The sequence below is a fragment of the Oncorhynchus tshawytscha genome, linkage group LG25 (assembly GCF_018296145.1).
Source record: "Oncorhynchus tshawytscha isolate Ot180627B linkage group LG25, Otsh_v2.0, whole genome shotgun sequence".
NCBI lineage: Eukaryota > Metazoa > Chordata > Actinopteri > Salmoniformes > Salmonidae > Oncorhynchus > Oncorhynchus tshawytscha.
The window spans coordinates 26,476,589-26,493,813 of NC_056453.1; the positions used below are offsets into that span (position 1 = coordinate 26,476,589).

The following is a 17,225-nucleotide window of genomic DNA, read 5'->3' on the forward strand; positions in this document are numbered from 1 at the left end:
AGTTATTTTTGTTTTCTCACCCCTGTTGTTTGTGGAGAGGGCCAGTCTGCTCAATGGGGTTTGCTGTTGGAGAACAAACAGATGCGGGCTGTGGGAACCCCACTGCTGATCCATCTAAATCAATTACAGCCTCTGGGAACACCAGTCTCCAGAGGGAAATATAATAACTGCCATCCACCTTTCCCTGCTCCATTCACAGTGTCTTTTCACACTGTCACTGGGCTCATTTATTCAATTAGTGTTTGAAACGCCTGCCCAAGTCTTTGTCTTTGTATGGACAAGGGATTGTTTTTTCGGTTTCTCCATCTCTCTCTCTCTCTCGCTCTCTCTCTCTCTCTCTCTCTCTCTCTCAAAAATCAAATAAACTCAAATAAAATTGTATTCGTCACATTCGAATACAACCTTACTGTGAAATGGTAAGAAATGATTTACTAAATAAATAAAAAGTAACACAGTAAAATAACAATACTGAGGCTATATACAGGGTGTACCGGTACTGAGTCAATGTGCGGGGGTGCAGGTTACTAAAGGTAATTTGTACATGTAGGCAGGGGCAAAGTGACTATGCATAGATAATAGACAGCATGTAGCAGCAGCGGCTCTCTCTCTCGCACACACTCACACAAATCCATGAGCATGCACACACAAACTGAACTGTTCATTTTGTTTTGTCTTTAATTTAAAGAACTTCCCCAGCACTTAAGTGGGGCTCCTTCTGATGAGTTATTAATACTTTTTATTTTTATTTGCGACAGGCTCAGGACACGGGCCAAACCCTCTATCCAGGATATCCTCTACCGGACTTGTTATACACAGAGGCTCTCCAGTGTTCCCTCAATAATTCTCTAGTCTCCACCCACACACCATGCCTTCATATCATGTTTAGAACTGTCATCAAGTTCAGAACGGTTAAACATGTTTTGCACATCAGTTTTCAAGATAAAACATTCAAAATGCAGAAAGTGTCACAGTATCTGTATTTTGAAAGATCTATATCTTGAAAACTTGATTGCTGACATGAAAAACATTTTGGGACTGTTTCAACAGTGAACTAATGAAACAAATACTAAAAGACACTTTTCCTTTCAGGACTGAGTTCTTGGTAATGTTAACTTCTCATGGAAGAGTGGGGATAATCTGATTCATTTTCTTCTTTCAGGGCTTTTGGTGTAAAGGAGAGTGGGGTAAGTTGAGACTTTTTTTAACGTTCAGCATCAATCCGTCAAGGGAACAATAATATTCTTTCTAACAAAGATACCATTTACATATATTTCAGGATGTTGTGTATTCCTGGAAATAATCGGAATTCATGTAAATATTAAGATTTTGTATGTGCCCTCATATCCTCAAAAAGTTATACAGTTGCAGCATTAAGGGCATCTTGACTGGCTGCATAACTGCTTGGCATGGCAACTGCACCTCCCTCGATCGCATGGTGCTACAGAGGGTGGTACGGACATCCCAGTACATCACTGGGGCTGCACTCCGTGCCATCCAGGACCTCTATATCAGGTGGTGTGAAATAAAGGACCGGAAAATTGTTAAAAACTCCATCCACCCAAGCCATAGACTGTTCTCTTCGCTTCTGCACGGCAAGTGGTACCAGAGCTAGCTACGTCTGACACCAACAGGCTCCTGAACAGTTTCTATCCCTAAGCCTTAAGACTGCTAAATAGATCAAATGGATACATCGACTATCTGCATTGACCCTTCTATTACATTTTTTGGGTTTTGCACTGATTGCACACTCACTCACTCACACACACTCACTCAACACACAAACACGCACGCACGCACACACACACACACTTAATTTGCTCACACACACACATTCATACTGACTCTACGTATGGTACACGCACACACACACACACTCACATACAATCATCATATACGCTGCTGCTACTCTGTTTACCATATATCCCGATTCTATGTCACCTTACCGCTAAACATGTCTAACCCTACCACTCCAGTATCCCTGCACATTGTAAATATGACGCTGGAAAACTGACCCTGGAACTAACCCTGTACGTGTATATACTGAAAGAGAAAATAGAAACGCAACATGTAAAGTGTTGGTCCCATGTTTAATGAGCTGAAACAAAAGATCCCAGAAATGTTCCACAAGCACAAAAAGCTTATTCCTCTCAAGGATCATCTGAGACCAGCCACCGGACAGCTGATGAAACTGAGGAGCATTTCTGTCTGTACAAAAGCACTTTTATGGGGAAATACTAATTAGGATTGGCTGGGCCTGGCTCCTCAGTGGGTTGGCCTGGCTCCCAAGTGGGGTGGGCCTATACCCTCCCAGGCCCAGCCGTGGCTGCACCCTTGCTCAGTCATGTGAAATCCATAGATTAGGGCCTAATGAATGGATTTCAATTGAATGATTTTCTGATATGAACTGTAACTCCAGTAAAATCAGTGAAATTGTTGTGTTGCGTTTATATTTTTGTTCAGTAAAGCTTACTTTCTCTTGTTCTTCATATTTCAATTTCTTTTGTGTTTTTGTTTTATTTTTGTTCTAAGTAAGACTTTTTATAAATATTTTATAGTACTACTGATATTGATTAATGCATTCTTGCTAAGAGCAAGCAAGAAAGGCATTTCACTGTACTTGTTTGTGTGACAATAAAAACTTTTGCTATTATTGTTAATCACTCCCTGTTCAGTTACTTTTACCACTGCACTAACTTGCTATGGTGAAACACCTTCTGACGAAATGTCATCTAGATTCTTTAGCATCTCTAACCTTCCATTCTTAAGTCAAATTCTGGAGAAATGGTTTTTTAAACAGCTAAATGATTTAAGTGGCAACTGTATAAAAAAAACACAGATGCCTAGAAGCTATCTGTCCTTGTGTTCTTGGATTTATGTGCTGCATTTGACACTGTTGACTACGATGTCCTTCTAGACAGACTGGAGAGGTGGATTGGCTTCTCCGGGCCAGTTCTAAATTGGTTTAGGACCTATTTAACCAATCTATTTTTTTGTCACCCTTGGTGAACATAACTCAAAGAAAATTGATATGACGTGGCTTTCCACAAGGTTTGATTTTGGGTCCATTACTGTTCAGTTTATATATGTTACCCCTTGGCAGCATTATCAGAAAGCACAGGTTTGATTTTCCCTGCTACACAGACGACACACAACTTTACATCTCTGTGTCACCAAAGGATTTTAGCTCCACTGATAAATTATTAGACTGTATTGATGATTTAAATACTTGGATGTCTCACAACTTCCTCCAGCTAAATCAAGATAAGACTGAGGTACTTATTGCTGGAGCCAAAGCGCAGAGAGAGAACCGCACATTTTAATTCATGGGCTATAAAGATAAAACACAAGGTAGAAAACCTAGCTGTCATTTTAGATTATTATGTCAGCGTTTGGGTGCAGAGTGAAAGCGGAGTCAGGCGCAGGACACAGGTATGTAGTAATCCAACTAAGTTTACTCAAAGAATAAAGCAAAATTCCAAAATGGATCATACAACAAAACTCTAACACAAGCACAACCACTAACGACATAAACAATCATGGACAGAACAGAAATGTATGTCCAGATGGTTAAATAGGGAATGTAATGAGGGAATGTAAAACAGGTGTGTGTGTAATCAGACAAAACAAAACTAAACAGAAAAATGGATCGGTAGTGACTAGAAAGCCGGTGACGTCGACCGCCGAACACCACCCGAACAAGGAGAAGGGCCGACTTCGGCGGAAGTCGTGACATATTAACTCAGTTTCAAAACACACATTAGGAATTTGACCAAAATAGCTTTTTACCACCTGAGGAACATTGTCAAGGTGGGCTGCTTCTCTCTAAGGCTAATACAGAGAGACTCATCCATGATTTTATTATAAGCAGGCTTGACTACTGTAATGCTCTCCTGTCTGGTCTACCCAAGAAGACCATTGGTCAACTGCAAAACATACGGAATGCTGCAGCACTAGTACTGACGAAGACCAGATTGAGAGCACACGTTTCACCGGTTTTAAAGTGTCTGCACTAGCTGCCTGTGAGTTTTAGAATAAATTGTAAGATTCTTCTATTGGTTTTGAAATCAATCCACAATTGTGCTCCCCAACACATGTCAGACATGCTTTTTAATTGTGTACCCAGTAGGTCCCTCAGGTACTCTGGCACTGGCCTTTTAACTACCCCAAAGCCTAGGACCAAGAGGCATGGAGAAGCAGCCTTTAGTTATTATGCCCGCAGCCTCTGGAATAGCCTGAGGCTGAGGTCATAGTATTGTACAGTCTACTACTGTTCTTAGTTTATTAGGAGATTTTACTCAGCTTTGCAACAAACCACACATATTTACTACAGTACCTCACAGGCACCATTCTAGTAATCCCACTCGCTCACCATGATTGTTTCAAAGTATAGACTCTGGTTACAATGGTTCAGGTAGACCTGTAGGCTCCCATACATGCCATGCTGCGGCAGACAGACTGATTGGAGACAGCTTTTTGTGGCATTCCTCCAAAGCTTCAGGAAGCCCATTGTTGTTGTGGGATGGTAAAGGACTTAGTGGGTCCATATTACAGGTCCACAGTTTAATCAAACTCCAAAGTAGAACCACCTTTGATCTGCACACCTCCTCTCGAGTCTCTGTCCTCCACACACACAAACATTCCACGTGCACACGTGCACACGCACGCACGCACGCACGCACGCACGCACGCACGCACGCACGCACGCACGCACGCACGCACACACACACACACACACACACACACACACACACACACACACACACACACACACACACACACACACACACCATTGCTCCTCCCTACTTATCACACTGCATCTGTACATGGGCGCTTTCTATTCATCATCCCTGTTTTGACACTTGGGCTCATTAAAGAGGCACAGGAGATAGCAGTGGGGGTAGAGGGAGGAGGAGGTTAGGGGGAGAGGTAACACCCCGGTGGCGTGAGGCTGGAGCTCAGCCCTGTCTGCTCTAACGGCACCTCTCACCCACATGCTGGCTGTTATCAGGGCTCTTCTACACTTAGGGACAGGGGAGTGTTACTGTTGACAGGGCCCAGTTACCTTCTCTCAGCAACTGCACAAGTAGAGCCATGCTGCAACATGGCCCGTCGCCATTCTCTGTGCTGCTGACTTACTCATTCCTGTTCGCTAAAATAAAAGATCTTTGCGAGTTTTATCATGAAGTGTAATGTTTTGATTGTTTGGACATAAGATCATCATCATTCTTCAGACTACTGCAGTCAACAAGGTGTCATATAATATACCAATATTGCATCTCTCTCTCTCTCTTTCTCTCTCTCCCCCGCCTCTCTCTCTTCCCCCTTCGCCACTCCCTCTCTCTCTGCTCATTGCAATACAGTGAAATTGAATTACCAATTTCAATGCTTTCTCTACCCTGCTAGCTGGATGGCTTTTCCCACAGACAGTTCCAAAGGGAAGGACAGGGGGGCAAAATGTACACGGAGACAACAGCTTGTGGGAAAGAGATATAATTAAATCAGATCCCCAATGCAGCTTCTCTTTTCATGAAACAAATCAACAGAATTCTAAATAGTTCATGCATTAATGAAAAACTAAAGAAACAGATGTACACTTTATTAAGTTAGAATGTTGTATTTTGTGGTAGAATGCTGGGTCACTAACAACCAAAGTATGCACTCAAGAAATTAAACCAAAGCTCAAAGAGAACTGGGAAAATCTGCTGATTGCATAAGCAAAAATGAAATGACTTAATGGAATGACATGTTTAGTGGATAATGACATATGTTTTAATTGATTTACCAAAAAAAATTATAGCACATTAATGTTCCAGCATGTGTAAAACTTGACAAATGAGAATTGTCATCACATATTTCAGATGACACAATTGATTTTCTGTATTTTGAGAAATGCAATACACCAAGACCCTGTATTTAAACAGCCTAGCCTCCCTCCCTGTTGGAAAGATTTCCACTTTACATCCTTGCCATTATGAGTGTAATGAGCCCAAAGACAGTGAACCAGAGCCCTGTGAAACACACAGGGCTTCATTAGGAGTGAGAGTGTGAGACTGATCTGTCCCTCTCTCTCCTCAGAATCAGTTGCAACTGTGTTATCATACGTAGCTCATCATAAGCCTAACATCCCCAGCACTTAACCTCCCTTGAACAGAATGAATGACAAAGGTATCAGTAATAGGAAAAGGTGGGGGGACATGGAGCAGGATGCAGAGTTTCTAAAAACAGCACTCAATCAAGTGATCAGAGATAGGTGCGTGGCTCCAGCTTCCCTTGACAAACCTCAGGGTGGCTACTGAGACACACAGACACTCCCTTTAACTTTGACAGGATGAGATACACTATCATTGACATTTTATCTAGTCAAGGATACTGGTGAATGATAATGTCACACGTTTGGAAATAGACCATTGTCTGTACTGGAATGATGTAATGAATTTGTTTGAATCTCTTGGTCTTTGTCTCTCTTCAACTTGCAATCCTGTAGCAACTAGAACCATTTATAGATATCTATATACAGTACCAGTCAAAAGTTTGGGCACAACTACTCATTCAAGGTTTTTTTAAATATTTATACAATTTTCTACATTGTAGAATAATAATGATAACATCAACACTATGAAATAACATATTGAATCATGTAGTAACCAAAAAAGAGTTAAACAAATCAAAATATATTTTATGTTTGAGATTCTTCAAAGTAGCCACCCTTTGCTTTGATAACAGCTTTGCACACTCTTGGCATTCTCTAAACCAGCTTCATGAGGAATGCTTTTCCAACAGTCTTGAAGGAGTTCCCACATATGGTGAGCACTTGTTGGCTGCTTTTCCTTCACTCTGCGGTCCAACTCATCCCAAACAATCTCAATTGGGTTGAGGTCAGGTGATTGTGGAGGTCAGGTCATCTGATGCAGCACTCCATCACTCTCCATCTTGGCCAAATAGCCCTTACACAGCCTGAAGGTTTGTTGGGTCATTGTCCTGTTGGAAAACAAATGATATTCCCTAAGCACAAACCAGAAGGGATGGCGTATCGCTGCAGAATGCTGTGGTAGCCATACTGGTTAAGTGTGTCTTGAATTCTAAATAAATCACTGACAGTGTCACCAGCAAGCATCCCCACACCATCACACCTCCTCCTCCATACTTCATGGTGGGAACCACATATGCAGAGATCATCGGTTGGAACCAAAAATGTCAAATTTGGACTCATCAGATGAAAGGACAGATTTCCACCAGTCTAATGTCCATTGCTTGTGTTTCTTGGCCCCAGCAAGTCTCTTCATATTATTGGTGTCCTTTAGTAGTAGTTTCTTTGCAGAAATTCGACCATGAAGGCCTGATTCACGCAGTCTCCTCTCAACAGTTGATGTTGAGATGTGTCTGTTACTTGAACTATGTGAAGCATTTATTTGGGCTGCAATTTCTGAGACTGGTAACTTGGAGGGAGGTAGCTTAGTGGTTGGGCCAGTAACCAAAAGGTTGCTAGAATGAATCCCGGAACTAACAAGGTAAAAATATGTAATTCTGCTTCTGAACAATGCAGGTATCCCACTGTTCCTAGGCTGTCATTGTAAATAAGAATTTGTTCTTAACTGACTTGCCTAGTTAAATAGAGGGTTAAAAAAAAAATCTCTAATGAACTTATCCTCTGCAGCAGAGGCAACTCTTGGTCTTCCTTTCCTGTGGCGGTCCTCATGAGAGACCGTTTTATCATAGTGCTTGATGGTTTTTGCGACTGCACTTGAAGAAACTTGAAAGTTCGTGAAATGTTCCGGATTGAATGACCTTCATGTCTTAAAGTAATGATGGACTGTTGTTCCTCTTCGCTTATTTGAGCATGTTCTTATCATAATATGGGCATGGTCATTTACCAAGTAGGGCTATCTTCTGTAAACCACAAATGCCACATTAAACTTTTGACAAGGTTAATTGAAATGCATTCCAGGTGACTTCCTTATGAAGCTGGTTGAGATAATGCCAAGAGTGTGCAAAGCTATCATCAAGGCAAAGGGGGGCTACTTTGAAGAATCTCAAATAAAAAATATATTTTGATATGTTTAACACTTTTTTGGTTACTTCATTATTCCAAATGTGTTATTTCATAGTATTGATGTCTTCATTATTATTCTACAATGTAGAAAATAGTCCAAATAAATAAAAACCCTTGAATGAGTAGGTTTGTCCAAACTTTTAACTGGTATTCTACATGGCTGTCATATACACTATGCAATAGTAATCTAAATAAAGAAAGGATTGCTTATAAACCGACAGGTGTGCTCTTCTGACAGCCCTCTTCTTGGAGAACCCTCTACTAAACCACTTCATTGGTAATCTGGGTCAAAAACCTGAATCGTGTTGTTCCCTACTTGGTAAAGCACAAGTTAAAATATAAACACCATGGCCTTAAAGATGGAATCTGCATTAAGGGAACCAGTGCCACTGTTCTACCTAGTCCCTCTGTTATTATTTTGTTGACGAAATGGTGTTGAGGAGAGTACAAACGGAAGTGAGCAGCGTGGTAAAGAATATTAAAATGGTGTCCGAGGGAGAAAAAAAACAGTTTGTTGTTTGCAGTAACTGCTTTGTTGTTGTAATATCCCAAACGGACATGGCAGTTCCACAACTAAGGATTCCAAACAATGGATGTCGAAGTCACTGTATGCGTTACCTTGTGTCCCTCCCTACTTCCAGGTGTCCCTCTGTCTGTGTTGTTTCTGCCTGGATCTTTCCCAGGCCTCTGTGAAGTGGCTGCCCAGCAGGCCTTTGGCACTTGGGGATGGTCCAAGGTGAGAATGGGGGTTATTCACACCTTCCTGGCAGCAGGGGTTTCTCCTCCACAGTGGTTAACGATGTGGCAGCCAGCTCCTGAGTTCCTCCTCATTGACCCTCCAATTTACTCACACACGCACGCGCACACACACACACACACACACACACACACACACACACACACACACACACACACACACACACACACACACACACACACACACACACACACACACACACACACACACACACACACACACACACACACACACACACACACACACACACACACACACACACACTTCCCTTTGGGTCTATTATGGTCGGTCTGCTTCATTAGAACATGTATTACAATCACCTAGAATACAACAAGCAGAGCTTGGGCTCCTCCCTCTAAAAGGTATATTAGGGAGTTCCTGGTAGGATGCTGTTTGACAAGACCCTGTCAACGGGAAGCTCGTCTTCTTATCAAAGAAACAGGCTGATGGCATGTACCTGCCTATTAGGAGGGATTCCTGTTTACTGCTCAATTACCCAGATCATCTGAAGGACAGCATCTGTCCTCAGGATGCTGTGGTAGTTTAGGATGGGATGAGTAGGTGCCCTTTACTGCTACAGTAGCAGTGGTGATTTAGATAACTCAACTCAGACCCCACTATTTAAACAGTGGCATTTTAAGGTCCTTCCATTACAGAATCCTCACACCATAGAGTTTGTGTGGAATTCCTCCTTGTTCTGCATTGGTCTACTAGTACAAAACAGTTTATTCTCTTTAGGGACAAATATCACGAGGTGACATTGATTTCTTTGTGACTAACTGTCTAGATGAGAAACTAAATAAACGAGTAAGCCCGCTTTTGAAGTGGTAAGTATTAGCAGCATACCATGGTTACCGTATAGTGTAATATATTACTAGGCCTATGTCGCTTGGTTTCCTGTGGAAAGATACATCTGGATCAAAATTGGAGGTTCTCATTAGCACAACTATAGGAGGACAGGATGGCACCATGGCCGACTCCAAGCACTTCCACTGACTCTCACCTAACAGTAGCCAAGGAGGCCACGTCCCTTTAAGATGTAAGATCAAGGCAACACCTCTATTCAGAAAAGCTGTCTTAGCTTGGAGTCTGACAATGTGGAACATGGACAGTGCTTAAAGCAGCATCAAAGCCTTTTATTGCCACAGAGGCAGGATCAAAGGGTCTGCTCTGTCGAAGAGCGGCCGTCACTTCCCCATTATTTATCATAAGGAACCCATGGGAGGGAAAAAACACCTGAGTGACTCTCCTCATGCTGATCCTTCTCAGCTCAGGTCATGGAAGAGAGGACCCTGGCCCTTGGTGACCCCTGTGCCTCCCTCTTAACCCAGGGCTTCAAGCATGTGATTGACATCGGGTCAGAGGAAGTGCATGGCATCTCCTCTCCAGGTGCCATTTGGGTGGAAATAGTTAGTCCATTTATAACCCGGTGTTACTGAGTGTGGGGCCGGCTGGCAGGGGCAGAAGTTTCCATGAAAAAAACCCAGGAGAAGAGAAAGAGAGAGAGAGAGGTTGATACTGGGTAACCTAGCCGTGTTTGTTGGACCTGTTCAGTTCAATGGCTTTTAAATGTACATGTAATTGGCTCTTTGTGGCATGACTGCTGTTAGGCCCAGGAGAGGGTGACTCCTTGCCTAACTACAAAGCCATATGCTACTGGGAGTCAGTCTCGCAGCTCCTCAGTCACTGGCCCTGCTAAAGACTTGCTAAATGATCACAGGGCTCATTGGATCCGCAACGCAGCTTAGAATGTTCCAGGTGTCATCTTCGAGCCAACAGCAGTATGTCCGTTTCTCTCACATTATCCAGAAAACATAATCATAGATAATGATTGCCAAAGGAAAGGGCCACCAATTCACATTTCCAATAGCATAAATCTTTGACAGATGAAAGTACCTTGATTTGTATCATTCCGCCTGTGTCATTAATAATAATTAGGGGATCACGGTGAGAAAGAGGCAACAGTCCAAATCCTTGGTGAAATCTTCCTAAAGGGGAGAGAATGGCTCCAGTGTTCTATTGACTACATAGCCTACTATCATCCTCACTGCACCATCTTTCTGGTGGCAAAATTTTACAGAATACAGTAGCTGTAAAGAGAAAGAGAAGGGACATTTAAGTGTAAGAATCTAAGCCACACTGGCCTTCTGTGACTGGGAGAAAGCAGCCGGCTGCAAGCCTGCCGTCCTCCCCCGGCTGGCAGAATGCTGCCACAGTGACCCCTAATCCACAGCGACCCCTGATTACTGCCTGAGCACAGAGAGAAAGGGTGGCTGGGCAGGCTGCTTGCCTCCAGCAAGGGCGAGCTTGAGTCAACACATTTGTGAAGGGATGCAATTTATAAACACTGACATCTAAATATAGTGGAGAGGAACGAGACTTTGCCCAAGCCTTCCTGTTAGGAGTAAAGTGATTTAAATGTTGCTGTGTTGGGACTGGGAGCAAAGCAGAGTGTTTCAGCTGAAAAGGCCAGAGGGAGAAGAGGGGACTTCATAATGAGAGGGTTGGTACTGGGCTAAGCACCATTTTGCCCTCTTTGTTACTTTTTATTGTCTTTTCTTGTCCTTTTGGTTGACTCAGTGTCTAGCATCAAAATACACTCAAGTATAATTTACAGAAGTCCCTCGAATGTGGGGGGAAAATAAGACTGGTTTGGATCAGTTTGCCACGAGAACCCTGAGGATTTTGGGGGTAAACCACAGCATAGAATCTGTGAGGTTTCTTTCTTTTGTTTTCCTAGGGGAGGCTCTATGGCTGTGACTGGACTCACAGTCTCCAGTAAATCACAACTCTGCTATACTTAATGCTTAGCTTGTCTGAGGACATGTGCAGGCAATTTTGGCAGAATATGAAAGACAGAGCTGTTTTTTTATGCAACAAAATGATTCCCCCAACAAGCAAAACGATACACACGCGCTTACAGCTACTTTACTGTACATTATGTGTCCTTCTGCCTGTTGCATCAACACAGTTTTTTTCTGAGTGATTAGTGATCTAGTTGATTATAATCAAAACGTCACTCATTGCTAATGTCAACCCCAATACATTTGTGCATTTATCAGATGTAACTAAATATTGTTTAAGATATGGCCATTACTTCTGTGTGCTAAGATTATGTGTGCTTCAGTTAGCACGGTTGTTGATCCAATCCAATGGTGAGATCTGGTGATGACGTTGGTAGAGAGCGAATCAAGCCATTGTTGTCACTATTTGACGATGCTGGCTCGAAATGAACAGATCCAGAGACCTGTTGAGGTTTTACTTGACTTCACATTCAGTGAAATACTGTGAACCTGGACTCCAAACCAGCAGTTGATGGCTAAATCAAATGTTAGTGGGGTGGGTGGATTGACATAGAGATCAGTGTTTACAGTATATAACTGGGCCTTCTATAGGCCCCAACACCCTTACTCCTCATTAATATGCAACCTAGGCACCTCCCTCTGTTAACCCTCAATATAGATCTAGACAAAAAGCCTGCCAGCGAGGGCAATGGTTGGTGACAGTCAGTGGCACATAAACCCAGATCCAACACAATGCTGTGGGAATGAGCTGTTAATATACTGTATGAGAGCACATCATGGGAATTGTAGCTACTTGCAATAGCACTGCCATAATAAATAAGAGTCACATGTTTAACACAGAGTCGAGGGCAGGGTTTATTCTCCGTAGAGAAGAAAGGCCTTCACACCGGCCACATTAATTGGCCTATTAGCAGTTCTAATAGAATGTGCCTCAGCACTTGCCCTTGGTGACTGGCTGTTTATAAAATCTGCATAGTTAATTAGATGATAACATTCTATTCCTGCTCAATATGAGTCTGAATCAGTGACCTAAGCAAAAAATATATATATTTTTTTAATACACTGCATATAGCCATTATTATTTTTCCCTAGGTCAGTGGGTCAATTAAAATTGAATAGAAACGTTTCATGTTTTTCTCCTCAATAAATAACACTCCCAAGTTACACTGATATTACATACTGCATAACTGACTCGTGGGAATGTGATAATGTTGTCATAAACATGATGACGTTGACATCAGCAAGTCATGACCGTTGATGTGACCTACAATTATGTCAAACTGTCATAATGCGGTAGAAGTCATATGAATGATAACCTATGGTAGGGATTATGATACAACAATCAAATAAAGCATCACTAACAGTTGACTCTACATAAGACAAAGCTACAGCAGGAGGTCAAAGTAAAAATATCAGTTTTTGTTGTTGGGAAAGTGCTGTATTCTAAAAACATCCTACAATCAGCAGGGATGGTTTGCCGGTCCCTTGAAGACCTGATAGAGATCTTCAGCAGCACAGGGTCAACAGCCAGAACGCACCACGTGAGACTGAGAAAGTCAGTCATGACCGTGCAGGCTAAAGGAAATCCACGCCTTCCCCTCTGTGCTTGGTCTCTCACATCTCTGACTTCCATGGCAGCAGCTCGCTCCATGTGGTACTTCCATCTCCCCTGCTCTGCCCTCTGGGGGGTGGGGGGGGCTCTCATGTGGTGCAGGGCCCTCTGCCGTGATTAGTTTGTACATTGTTTTTACAAACTCTGAACGAACCTCCTTTGGCAGCTACTGTTTTTATTGCCTTCCTCATCCTTGTCATTAAAAACGTTTTGACACGTGAAGCCCACTACCACTTCACATTCCGACATAATTGGCACACACCCATTCACAATTCAATTACATGGAAACTTTTTTTGTGTGTGTGTGTGTGCTGGTTGGTATGGGTACCATTATGTTAGTGTGGGGGTACAGAGAGGCCCTTTTGAGGCCCACAAAAATAAACAATTATTTCAGGTGTATATTTGTTCAGGCCCTCATGAACCTATAATAACATCCCCCAATTTAGAAGAATCTAAAAGTAGGGTTTAAAAACTGAAGATGTTGTAGCCTCTTGTTTTTCTGGCCTGTTGTTCCAGGTATTTCACGGAACCCTGTGGTGTTGAGCTACTGTAGTCAGTTGTGTGAGAATAGAGCTCATGCAGCAACAATGCAAGTTCTGTCCTTCCTCAAATCAAATCAAATTTTATTCCTTACACTCATCACACTACAGACCACAGCTGAAGGCAACTTTCTTCTTTGTATGTTGAATTACTTAATCTCCACCAGTATGTCATTTTATCTGTCACTGTTCCATTCAATTAGTCCACAGAATTTCAGCAAGTCACAGCTGCAACCCATAGCCATGTCCTTGTATTCATTCAGACAAGGTTACCCAAAGAGTTCGGTGCACTTTTGAGAACTTTCCCTGCTTTGTGACTGATACAGTAGTAAGTCACGCGTGGGGCTGACATATGGCCACCAGGCATGTGGAATGGAAGGTGGAGTAGGGGGTATAGGGGTTCCTTAAATCTTTTGACTGAAGTCAATACAGCATCAGTTAGATACAGTTGAGAGCAAAGTAGATGGCCAAACGGTGGCATAAGTCTTGAGGATTGGGTTTCAAGTGCTTTGACTTTCTCCCTGGTCCTTTGTTTTGGGGCGCTCTTTTCCTCTTTGTGTCTCAGGTTCACTGGAACGATGGCAGTTGAAAGAACAGAAATCAGACACGGCTTGGCTCAACGGCACACCAAACCAGAGTGTGCACTGAACAGCTCTCGCTCTATCTCTCTGGGAATGGCCTTCCTTTAGGATACATGCCTGAGCCCTATACCCGAGAGCCATACCTACATGAATATAACGGAAAACAAGAGTATAAGTGCTTTGAATGTGACTTTCCATTCGGGAGAGACTTAACATGTCTAAATATGACAAGATATTAAATCATATTAACAGCAGCATTATTTTGAAGATCTAAATGTAGATATTGAAAGCTCCTAATAACAGTTTGGTATTCAGACTAATTGTATTATGCACAAAATTGTTAGGTTGTTACTTTACAAAGACGCTTATTGTCTTCAAAACCCTTTCCACTGACAAACGTTGCTCGAGGTAACATGCAGTACCAAAGACATTCCTATGTATTAGAAACACCAAACTTGAGAATAAATGTTTGTAGGCAGGGCTATTTCACTGAATGGCTCCATCACCCTGGCAACAGGATCACTCCATCAGTTCAGCCAACAGATGGTGGGTGTGCAACAAGCAGCATATGTTCCAATAAGCACCGGCTATTACTACAGATGGAGGGTGGGAAGGAGGCTGGCACTGAAACATAACCTGACATTTCCTCCTCATTTGGTGCTGCATTGTTACATACCACAAAGCGAGATTAGCCCTACGAGGTGAATAGCACTGGAGAATCTGAAGGCAAATTACTGACGGTCCATTGCATTTTTAGACTGAACGTTAACCAAACTGGGTTTGACAACTGGCTGTATATTACTAGGCAGGACGAGAAATAGGAGGAATGGTTTGCTCATGCTGACATACTGTATGTATATGTATTTTTATATATTTACTTCCCCTTGCTGGGTTTTATAGCTCTGTAACAAGGGAGGGTTTCATGGTACAGAGGTATGATCTTAATTTGATCAACCTGTTGCAGGGAATTTAAAACTTGTTGTCGATCTGAGGTTTAAAAAGGCTTCTGAAGTTTGTTAATTTTGTCACGCCCTGGCCATAGAGAGGATTTTCTTCTTTATTTTGGTTAGGCCAGGGAGTGCCTAGGGTGGGCATTCTAGTTTCTTTATTTCTATGTTTTCTATTTCATTGTGTTTGGCCGGGTGTGGTTCTCAATCAGAGGCAGCTGTCTATCGTTGTCTCTGATTGAGAACCATACTTAGGTAGCCCTTTTTCCACCTGTCTTGGTGGGAAGTTGACATTGAGCTTCACGGTTTGTTTTGGTAGTGTTATTTGTTTGGCGTCATTTTGATTAATAAACGAAAATGTACGCTTACCACGCTGAACCTTAGTCCTCTCCTTTCAACAGCCGTGACAAATTTCCACTTTGTAATTTCAGACTTCATTATCCCTTTGGAAAAAATGTCCATTAATTCTAATACACATTTACTGTACTGCGGGATTATTTTCCTGCTGTAGCCAACTGGCTCAAATTAAGATCCTACATCCGTAGGGTGACTTTGTTCAAAGCAACAGGTTTGTTAAGAATGTCCTCTTTTAGTTCCTTCCTAGGACACGATTTAACCGACGTACATTGAATTCAATGGTGGTAGGGCATCCTTTTAAAGTGAGTTGTCACATTAACACCAACTAAACCATGCTTAGTGCTGTCAGGCAGACAATACAGAGCTATTAAAAGAGCTGTTTCAATGTCAATACTATTACTCAAGCGATTTCGTATTACAGTTCACACTTAACTGTCATCATATGAACAATTGGAGCCATCGGCAGTCCTTTTTGTTTTAAATAACGGCTCTAAATGGGCTTAGATTCCAAATACAACAAAAGAGAATACCGAAAGCTATGGGCTACAGTGTTGGCGAGGGCATGATACTGTTTACTCGACATGCACAAAGGCAGACTAGCACTCACACTCACCTCAACCCACTAAATATATGCCAACATCCAGCCAGCACACTACATGAACACTACGTGTTCTTTTTTTCTTCTCCATTGGTTTTTGACTTTGCGGAAGTCCATCCACAAATGCAGCATCAACAAATCTGGGACCGGTTCCAGACTTTTTAAAGAAAGGTGTCTATTTATTGTTCAGGCTGTAAATATCCCTGGCTATATTTGCTCACTTTGGCTCTTGACATTTTAAACTATTTTTACTATTGTAGTATTCTATAGTTGTCCTATCCCAGCAGCGCATCATTTTTTATTCGTAAACTGTGTTTTGACTCAAGTTATAGGCAGTCCTAAAGGGGCTTATTATAGAAAACAGATTGGACATTCTATAATTATCACCAACACTATAAGTAAACATATTTGACATTTTGATTGTTTATATTTTCTAAACATACACACAAAATGTTAAATTCAAGCCACAACTAACGGGTACTTGTAATCAACACCTTGATAATGACAATCGAGAGTAGCCAACCAACTGCAGTAAAGGCCCTTTCACAGTTTTTGGCACATGCTACCATCTTCACTATCCCCCCTCCCCTCTCTTCCCACACCCAACCGCCAAAACACAAAGTCAAACTGAAAACAGCAGTGTGCAGGCTTTCATTTCTTTGGGTACAGCAGTCTCGGGGCTCTGGAACGGTTGGCTGTGCCGCCGCGCCTGCAGGCCCCACCCATTCCTCTGTTCCATAGAGGAAACAGAGATGACAGTGTGCCAAGTCCTCTGGTTCCTGTGGCAGAGACCCGCCGCTCTTGCCCTCCTGTCTCTCCCCCGGCCTGGCGCACAACAGGCGACTTGCTCCCTGTTGTGGCCATGAGGATGGGTGCGCCCTGCCCGTCACGCATTCAGCCACCACAGCCCCCACGCGGCACCTTCAGTTCTGGCCCACTTGGCCATGACCACAACCACAGAGCCTCTGGGGCAAAGAGAC

At 42.5% G+C, this 17,225-nt stretch overlaps 1 protein-coding gene across 1 annotated transcript in view; it reads left to right on the forward strand.

The window, feature by feature from the left end:
* The window catches only part of si:zfos-1056e6.1 (uncharacterized protein LOC107988029 homolog), a 28,896-nt gene extending 26,245 nt beyond the window's left edge, over positions 1-2,651 (forward strand). Inside the window, exon 9 of the mRNA XM_042306183.1 lies at positions 1,160-2,651. Within this exon, the coding sequence (XP_042162117.1) occupies positions 1,160-1,237 (78 nt within the window). The 3' untranslated portion in view covers positions 1,238-2,651. The remainder of the gene's footprint in view (positions 1-1,159) is intronic.
* The last annotated feature ends 14,574 nt before the right edge of the window (positions 2,652-17,225 follow it).